The 10,000-nt window shown below is 40.4% G+C and overlaps 1 protein-coding gene across 3 annotated transcripts in view; it reads right to left on the bottom strand.

Annotated features, from left to right (window-relative positions):
• The window catches only part of stk26 (serine/threonine protein kinase 26), a 49,781-nt gene that overhangs the window by 12,550 nt on the left and 27,231 nt on the right, over window positions 1-10,000 (bottom strand). For all 3 annotated transcript variants that reach the window (XM_084043635.1, XM_084043637.1, XM_084043636.1), the window contains exons 4-6: window positions 9,229-9,285; window positions 7,135-7,243; window positions 5,806-5,963 (exon numbers count right to left, since the gene is read on the bottom strand). In XM_084043635.1, coding sequence (XP_083899761.1) covers window positions 5,806-5,963; window positions 7,135-7,243; window positions 9,229-9,285 — 324 coding nt within the window. The remainder of the gene's footprint in view (window positions 1-5,805; window positions 5,964-7,134; window positions 7,244-9,228; window positions 9,286-10,000) is intronic.

Here is a 10,000-nt window from a genome sequence, read left to right as displayed (position 1 = left end):
ACCAAGTATAGAGCCAAAGGCAAAGTTTACTAAGTATTTTACAACAGGTAGTTCCGACCAAGCAATCTGATTGATTGAAATAGCTTTCTAGCCGTGCTTCAAACCAGCATCATAGCACGGGCCTAATCACATTAATAAATCACTCCGCACTGCAGTTCAGTCCGCACCTGATTAGACCATATATGGCACAGCTGTGCTGTGAAGTCAAGCTGTCCCACGGTAGGAAAACAAACAGACAGTAGCCTGACCCACCGCCGCCACCGGAGAACAAACAGCTATGCAAAATGGACTATGTTGTTAATTTGGTGGATTTACGGTTGATCAATGGTTAGAAGGTTATAAATATCATCCTGTGTAAAGTAAAATGACTCCCATTTCGTTAACAGTCCAGTAGGCTATATGCTCCGTCGTACGACCGTGTCACGCGGCCAAAATAGCCGATCTACAAGTTCACAACGCGTCGCCATCGCGACGCGTTGTCAGCTTGTAGATCAGTTATTTTGGCCGCGTGACACGGTCGTACGACGGAGCATATAGCCTACTGGAATTCATTCCACTGCGCAAGCATTGATAGCTCGGCTGTGTTGATGAGACGGTGCCTCAAACTCAAAGCGCTGCTACAGGGACTATTTAATGTCTCTCAGTCAAAAACTCTTCTCTTTACAGGGAAACGGACAATAGCGAAACATTTTTATTATTAATTGCCCCACAATATGAATACATTTGGATGTGTTTTGTTGGTAACTGTTGTATAATCGCAATATTACACTCGAGGGTGTGCTTTACCTTACATTATTGGCACTTCAGTGATGCTCGCGGAACTCGGCTTCGCCTCGTTCCTGACCGCATCACTGGCGTGCCAATAATGACGGTAAAGCACCCCCTCTCGTGTAATATTGCTTAATTGAGGGTGAAAATACACGTTACCAAGAACTTTAATATAAAAGATATTGTGTAAACAAACAAAAGACATTTAATTAACCCATTAAGACCTGGAACGCATCCGTTTTATTTTTTGATTTGAGCTAAAAAAAAAACATTATTTTACACTTTGGCTATTCAAAAATAGCAGATATACAAGCTCGTAGCGCGGCACCGAGTGCCGCGCTACGAGCTTGTATATCTGCTATTTTTGAAAAATCGTGAAAACTTGTGCAAACCTTGAATATATATATTTTTTAAAAGCGAACATTTTTCAACTCAAATCTTTGCTTCTGGGGGGTCCCTGGAACAACATATTTTGAGATGGGGGTCCGTCGCGGCCAAATACATATCATTTTGGGGGTCCTTGACATGAAAACGTTTGAGCACCGCCGATATAGAAACACAAGTTTTTCAGAATACTTTGGGGATTTAGAAGACATTTGTAGAATCGGCTTCAGGTCTTAATGGGTTAACACAACATTGGTGACAGTGCTGTCAAACAAGTCTATGAAGTTATCTATTGGAATCTATGAACACAATCTGACACATCATTTCATACACGGCCCCCTGCTTCATCTCTCTCTCAGCTAAGGGGACCTTGGCCTGAATAAAAAAAAACTGCTATAAATCTGTCTTTGGGTGGAAACCTCATTATGTCCAAAAACTGGTACTTTTCAGGATTGAAATTCAAAAGCATCAAACGTAGCGGATCTACAAGCTCGAAACGCGTCGCTTCGTGGCGCGTTTCGAGCTTGCGGATCCGCTTCTTTTGATGCTTTTGTGTGACGCTGTAGATCAAGTAGGGTGTTAACTCTCTGCCTGCCAAAAACGTTCATAAATGTTTTTGAGAATTAAGCTATTGCCTGCCAAAAACTTTTATAAACGTTAAAAAATTAAATAATCAAAAACAAAATAAAATTCTAAAATTATTCTTTATTTTTTTTTGTTTTTTACGTTTTTCCGTTCTTCACAAAGAACCATTTTCCAAAAAAGTTGCTGCTACATTTACTTCAATGTTAAAAAATAAACGGAGAAATAAATAAAAAAAATCCTATGTTTTACCATGTAAACTGCTGGCAGTTTTTGAGTACTATTTTTGAAAAACCCAGGCAGTTTAACCCATTGAGACCTGAAGCCGATTCTACATGTCTCCTAAATCCCAACAGTTTTCTGAAAAACGTATGTTTCTATATCAGTGGTGCTCAATCTTTTTCATGTCAAGGACCCCCAAAATGATATGAATTTGGCCACGGAACCCCATCAAAATATGTTGTTCCAGGGACCCCCCAGAAGCAAAGATTTGAGTTAAAAATGTTCGCTTTAAAAATATATATATATATTCAGAAGATTTGCACACATTTTCACGATTTAAAAAAAATAGCAGATCTACAAGCTCATAGCGCGGCACTCGGTGCCGCGCTATGAGCTTGTATATCTGCTATTTTTGAATGGCCCAAAGTGTAAAATAATGCTTTTTAGCTCAAATCTAAAAATGACACGGTTCCAGGTATTAATGGGTTAAGAGTTAATTTACGAAAAACACAAAGAGTTAAGAATATGGAGATTAAGAGGTTTCTGACCGACAGCAACGATACATACTATTTTCAACTCCCCAGGGCTAGATATAAACGGTGAGAATGTGGTTGGTGGGGGCTGGTTGTTTGTAAACCCTGCTGGTTTGTTTGTGGGGTGGTCAGAGGGTGAAGCTGAGGTTGACAGGAAGACATCCCTCAAGGAGTGTGAAAGCCCTTGGGGAGTCGGCGGCGGCACATTTGAGCTGCCAACCCGGGGGGGGGGAATAAGAATGGTTCACACTGGACATCCATCAGGACACACAGTGCAGTGGGGCCGGGGGAACTTCCTCCTATAGCGGTCTGCTCCGAATGTTGGCCTTTAAAAACCCATTCAATCCGGGGAACGCATCTGTGTCATTTTTTAGATGTATTTGGCTATTCAAAAATAGCAGATCTACAAGCTCATAGCGCGGCACCGAGTGCCGCGCTACGAGCTTGTAGATCTGCTTTTTTTTTTTTTTTAATCGTGAACATTTGTATATTTTTTAAATATATATATCTAACATTTGTAACTCAAATCTTTGCTTCATGGCTGGGGGGTCCCTGGAACGAAATATTTTCAGATGGGGGGGTCGGCGGCCAAATGCATGTCATTTTGGGGGTCCCTAATATTAAAAAAGTTTGAGAACCACTGATATAGAAACATGTTTTTCAAAAAACTGTTCCACCAAAACAACTTTGGGTTCTAGAACAGGGTTCCGTTCTAGATATTCTTGGAACCTTGGTGCTTTCACGGAAACCGGCCCACGTTTCCACCAGTTTTAACCCATTCAATCAGGGAACGAATCCGCGTCATTTTTTGATTTATTTGGCTATTCAAAAATAGCAGATCTACAAGCTCGTAGCATGACACCGAATGCCGCGCTGCTATTTTAAAAATATTGTGAAAATGTGTGCAAATCTTTGAATATATATTTGTTTTAAAGTGAATATTTCAAACATTTTTTTTTTACTGTTAGGATTTATAAGACATTTGTAGAATCCTCCAGAATCAAAAATTTGAGTTACAAATGTTTGCATAAAACATTATATATTCAAAGATTAGCACACATTTTCCAAGATTTTTCCAAAAATAGCAGATCTATAAGCTCATAGTGCAGCACTTGGTGCAGCACTATGAGCTTGTATATCTGCTATTTTTTTAATAGCCAAAGAAATTTCCCAGTTCAAGGCAAGAAAAAACAAAAAATGTTTGGTTCCAGTTCTTCCGAACCAACTTTTAGGGTTCTGAACCAATTGAAAATTACCCCTGGGGAGCCCCTGGAACCGCCTCAAGGACTCCCTGGGGGTCCCCCGACCGCACTTTGAGAACCACTGTCTAACAGAACTGTGTGTATGACACATTTGTTCAATATGCTAATGCTAGAGGGAGCAGCTAATCATTATGCGCGCGCACACACACACAAACAAACAGTGCCAGTTTGTAAACCAAAGCCAGTTTGGGCACTTGGGGGTGTGGTTCACATTTTCAACACTTTGACATTTTTATAACAACACGCATACGCCTGCGCACACACGTGTGTGTGTGTGTGTGTGTGTGTGTGTGTGTGTGTGTGTGTGTGTGTGTGTGTGTGTGTGTGTTGTTTAATATCAAGCTACATTCACACACGTGGCCTTTGGAAAACACACACATGCCACAATGGAAGTGCACTGCCCACATGAATCACAACACAGGAGTTGACACAGAAACCGCATCTAGGGTCACATTACTTACTTACACACACACACACACACACACACACAACACACAAAATAATGTGCACAAATTTTCCAAAACACTCCAGACCAGGCAGGCAGACAAGCGTACACACACACACACACACACACACACACACACACACACACACACACACACACACACACACACACACACACACACACACACACACACACACACACACACACACACACACACACACAGTGTATGACCTTGCCAAAGCTCAGCCTTGAAATGCGCGCACACACACACACACACACACACACACACACACACACACACACACACACACACACACACACACACACACACACACACACACACACACACACACACACACACACAGCCAGCCAGCAGTCCATACGTCACAGCAAGCTTCTGTGTCTGTGCTTGTTTTGTGTCTGCTGCACTTAGAAACTGGCCCGACAGAGAATGTTCCGGAACGGCACACAGTAAAACCCTTACTGCTCCTGACAGAGAGAATGTGTGCCTGCCCTGTACACAGTACAATCCTTACTGCTCATTTAACTCTCAGTGTTAACTATGAATAGGCCCTTTACAGGTCCATTTGGTTATAGTTTTAGTGTTAAATTAAAAAAAAACTGAGGATTTTACTTTGGATTTGTACAGCCACATTCATTGGCTCATATATCTCTGCTGTCGGGCAAAAAACAACAATGTTCAAATTATTAACTTTTCAATGAAAAAAACAAACAAACATGTTTTAAAAACAACACAACACTGCCTTATCAAAGTTGGTATTGCTACTTCATACATTTTCAGATACTTGCATGTGTCATTATATATATATATATATAATCACTTTACCCAAATCCTTTGGTTAAAATGAGGCTTTTGACCAGTGAATGTGGAGATAGATGTTTTGTCCATCATTGCTTAGAATGACAAAGTCAGATGAAAAAAAAAGTTAGGTGGCTTGAACGACAGTTGTAGTCACATTTTAATCATCTGAAAAGTTTCTGTTTTAGTCTAGTTTTAGTCGACTAAATATCATAAGATTTTAGTTGACCAAATTTACGGTTGGTTTTGTCGATTTTGGCATGCCTTGATGGCGTCGTAATGGCTGATTTTACACTCGGTTGCATGCGGAAAATAGCTGATTTACAAGCTTGCAGCGCCACACGTTGCGAGCTTGTAGATCTGCTATTTTCCGTACATAAAATGACTAGTCTTTTAGTTCTACTGGATCTCGTCCCTCCCTAACATTTTAGTCTACTTTCTATTTGCTGACGAAATTGTCAATACATTTAGTCTTAGTTTTAGTCACCATAGCTTTGTCTTTATTTACTGTAGTTTTCGTCAGTTAAAAAAGGTAGTCAACAAACATTTTCCGTCAGTTGTAGTCGACAAAATTAACACTGTGTGTGCATATGTGTGTGTGTGTGTGTGTGTGTGTGTGTGTGTGTGTGTGTGTGTGTGTGTGTGTGTGTGTGTGTGTGTGTGTGTGTGTGTGTGTGTGTGTGTGTGTGTGTGTGTGTGTGTGTGTGTGTGTGTGTGTGTGTGTGTGTGTGTGTGTGTGTGTGCGTGCGTGCGTGTGTGTGTGTGTGCGCGCGTCTCCTAGTCCTATACCTTGGAGTCGTAGGCGGACTGCTGGATGACCTCGGGAGCCATCCAGAACGGAGTTCCCACAAACGTCTCCCTCTTTATCTGAGTGTCGGTCAGCTGACCGGCCACGCCGAAGTCTGCCAGCTTCACCTGACCATGTTCTGACAGCAGCACGTTAGCAGCTACATGGGGGGGAGGGGAGAGAGAGAGAGAGAGAGAGAGAGAGAGAGAGAGACAGACACAAACAGGATTATTATTAGTTCAGTGCAGTGGTGGATAAAGTACTCAAATGTTTTACTTAAGTAAAAGTATCAATGCTGCAATGTACACACATGTTAACGTGTTACAACTGTGACAAGTAAAAGTCCGGAATTCAAAATGTACTTGAGTAAAAGTACAAACGTATTGGTATCAAAATGGACTTATAGTACAAAAAGTAAAAGTACTAATGTTTGAAAATAGCAGATCTACAAGCTCACAACGCGTCGCGATGCGACGCGTTGTGAGCTTGTAGATCGGCTATTTTCAAATAGCCTAAGGGTATAAAAAAAAAGGGCTAAAGTGGTTAATGTGTGTTTTAAAATGTAATAATTTATATCTGCAAAGTAACTAGTAACTAAAGTTTTTTAAATAATTGTAGTGGAGTAAAAGTACAATATTTGCCTCCGAGATGTAGTGGAGTAGAAGTAAAAGTATTGAAAATTGGAAATATTCCAGTAAAGTAAAAGTGCCTCAAAAGTGTACTTAAGTAGTACAGTACTTGAGTAAATGTATTTAGTTACTTTACACCACTGGTTCAGTGCAGTGGTGGAAGAAGTACCCAGATATTTTTCTGAAGTACAAGTAGCAAGACCACAATAAAAAAACAATACTCTGTTGCAAAGTAAAAGGCCTGTGTTCAGAACGTTACCCGAGTAAAAGTACAAAAGTATTGGCATCAACATGTAATTAATGTACCAAAAGGTAAAAGTACTAAAATGTTTGAAAATAGCAGGGGCTACATGCTGACAACGTGTCGCGATGCTGTATCCCCACACGACACTGACAGCCATGTAAACGAACACGCAATGTCATTCGCAACTAAACGATGCTCTCAAGAATGTTTTTGAAAACATTTGAAGCGGAAAAAGTAGACGATGCAATAACCAAATGTATTCTATTTGATCAACACTTCCTTGTTGTTACTTTTGGGTCAATTTATTAATATATTTATTAACACATTGGGTTCCAAACCCGTTTTTAACCGTGTTTTGAAAGAGTAGCGCTTATGTGCCAAATCCGGGAAACCACAGTGACTCCCATTCTATCACCTTGATAAAAACCTCTGCATCTCCTTAACTTCCCATCCGTTACCTTTGATGTCTCTGTGGATCTTCTTCTCAGAGTGCAGGTAGTCCAGTCCCTTCAGGATCTCCTTCAGCATGGTGGCGATCTGAGCCTCATCGAACGGACCTGCTCTCAACTACACACACACACACACACACACACACACACACACAACGATCAGTAACAGAACTAACTAGAAAGTACTGTTCCTGAAGAAACAGTGTGGGATCGCTAAGAATGTTGCAGGTATTGAGTATTGATAGTGTTAGTAGTGTTATAGGTTTGAAAGGTTTGAAAGGTTTAAAGGGTTTGAAGGGTTTGAAAGGTTTAAAGGGTTTGAAGGGTTTGAAAAGTTTGAAAGGTTCTAAAGGTTTGAATGGTTTGAAAGGTTCTAAAGGTTTGAAAGGTTCTAAAAGTTCTAAAGGTTTGAAAGGTTCTAAAGGTTCTAAAGGTTCTAAAAGTTCTAAAAGTTCTAAAAGTTCTAAATGTTCTAAAGGTTCTAAAGGTTCTAAAGGTTCTAAAGGTTTGAAAGGTTCTAAAGGTTTGAAAGGTTTGAAAGGTTCTAAAGGTTTGAAAGGTTTGAAAGGTGTGAAAGGTTTGAAAGGTGTTAAAGTATTAGTGTTAAAAGTTTTTATAGTGTTGGCAGTGTTGAATGGTGTAAAATGTATTTTTTTAGGGTAAAACAGTGATAGCTAGGTTCTAATAGGCGGTTGCTAGGGTCTAATAGGCGGTTGCTAGGGTCTAATAGGTGGTTGCTAGGGTAAAACAGGTGGTTGCTAGGGCCTAATAAGCGGTTGCTAGGGTCTAATAGGTGGTTGCTAGGGTCTAATTGGTGGTTGCTAGGGTAAAACAGGTGGTTGCTGGGGTAAAACGGGTGGTTGCTAGGGTAAACAGGTGGTTGCTAGGGTGTAATACGTGGTTGCTAGGGTCTAATAGGGGGTTGCTAAGGTTTAATATGCAGTTTATATGGTCTAATATGCGGTTGCTAGGGTACAAAAGGTGGTTGCTAGGGTAAAACGGTGGTTGCTAGGGTGTAATAGGTGGTTGCTAGGGTATAATAGGTGGTTGCTAGGCTCTAATATGGTGTTGTTAGGGTATAATAAGCAGTTGCTAGGCTCAACTGTGGCTAAATAGCATTTCTCCATTGAAATGAATGGGATTGTTTTAGCAGTAAAAAGTGAAATATCTCTAAAAGTACAAATTATTTAAAAAATTCAAATGGTAGCCAATATGTCCTAAGTAGGCTGAACGTTATAGAGTTGGAACGGAGTTTCTAGCTAAAAGTATGAATTTCCCCATTGAAATGAATGGGCTTTTTTTAGAAGTAAAAAGTGCAATATCTCTAAAAGTACAAATTATTTCAAAAATAAAAATAATAGCCGACATGTCCTGAGTAGGCCGAACGTTGAAGAGTTGGAACGGAGTTTGTAGCTAAAAGTATGAAGGACTAGTTAGGTGCCAAAAAACGGGCGGAATAATAATAATAATAAATATGCAAGATAACATTAGTGTGATCGCTTTAGCGATCCCACAATTACAAATACATTGCAACAGGTAGTTCCGACCAAGCAATCCGATTGGTGGAAATGGGCTCTCCAGCCGTGCTTCAGTGATGTTTGCGGAACTCGGCTGCGACCTCGCTCCCGACCGCGTCACTGTCGTGCCAATAGTCGCGGTGAAGCACACCCGCTTGTGTGATATTGCTTAACCCATTATGACCTGGAACTGTGTCATTTTTAGATTTGAGCTAAAAAAGCATTATATTACGCTTTGGGCTATTCAAAAATAGCAGATATAGCGCGGCACCGAGTGCCGCGCTATGAGCCTGTAGATCTGCTATTTTTGAAAAATCGTGAAAATGTGTGCAAATCTTTGAATATATATATTTTTAAAGCGAACATATTTAACTCAAATCTTTGCTTCTGGGGGTCCCTGGAACAAAATATTTTGACGGGGGTCGGCGGCCAAATACATATAATTGTGGGGGTCCTTGACATGAAAAAGTTTGAGAACCACTGATATAGAAACTTATGTTTTTTCAGAAAACTGTTGAGATTTAGGAGACACGTATAGAATCGGCTTCAGGTCTTAAAGGGTTAAATAACTCTCTCCAACACTCACCAAGTCCAACGCCGAACCACCGCCCAAATACTCCATAATGATCCATAGTTTACTGCCCTGAGAGAGAGAGAGAGAACCAAACATCGTAAGATTAATTACTTCATGTTTAGACACCAGAAATGGAAAGAAAATATACGCTATTTTGAACTGTGAACAGCTTCCTTTCTCTGCCTTCGGTAAGTGTGGTTCCAGACTCTTATGTAGCATTCTGAGATGGTGGAATAGTTGTCTGGCTTACGCGAGACTACCTCTTACTCAACATAAACTCTTAAACTGCCAGGGTTTTTCAAAAATGGCACTCACAGACTGCCAGCATGTTTACAGCTTAAACATAGGAAATATTTCATTTTTTGGTCTGTTTATTTTTTTAACATTGAAGTGAATGGAGCAGCAACTTTTTGGAAAATGTTATCTCCTGGTTCTTTGTGACGAACGGAGAAACGGAAAAAACAAACATATTGTTTTTTTTTTTACATCCTCCACTATGACCACACACACGAAAACAAACACAGCATTCTGACATGATTCATGGTACTTGGTCACACACACACACACACACACACACACACACACACACACACACACACACACACACACACACACACACACACACACACACACACACAGCATTCTGACATGATTCATGGTACTTGGTCACACACACACACACACACACACACACACACACACGCTGATTGCCAGTGAAAACTGGCAATAATTGGCTCGTTGTCTGGGTTAAGTGCTCTTGTGACACTTGACCATCATCAAATAG

This window comes from Gymnoscopelus microlampas, assembly GCF_963454915.1.
Source record: "Gymnoscopelus microlampas genome assembly, chromosome: 19".
NCBI classification, from domain to species: Eukaryota; Metazoa; Chordata; class Actinopteri; order Myctophiformes; family Myctophidae; genus Gymnoscopelus; species Gymnoscopelus microlampas.
This window is presented reverse-complemented; position numbering and strand designations above follow the sequence as displayed.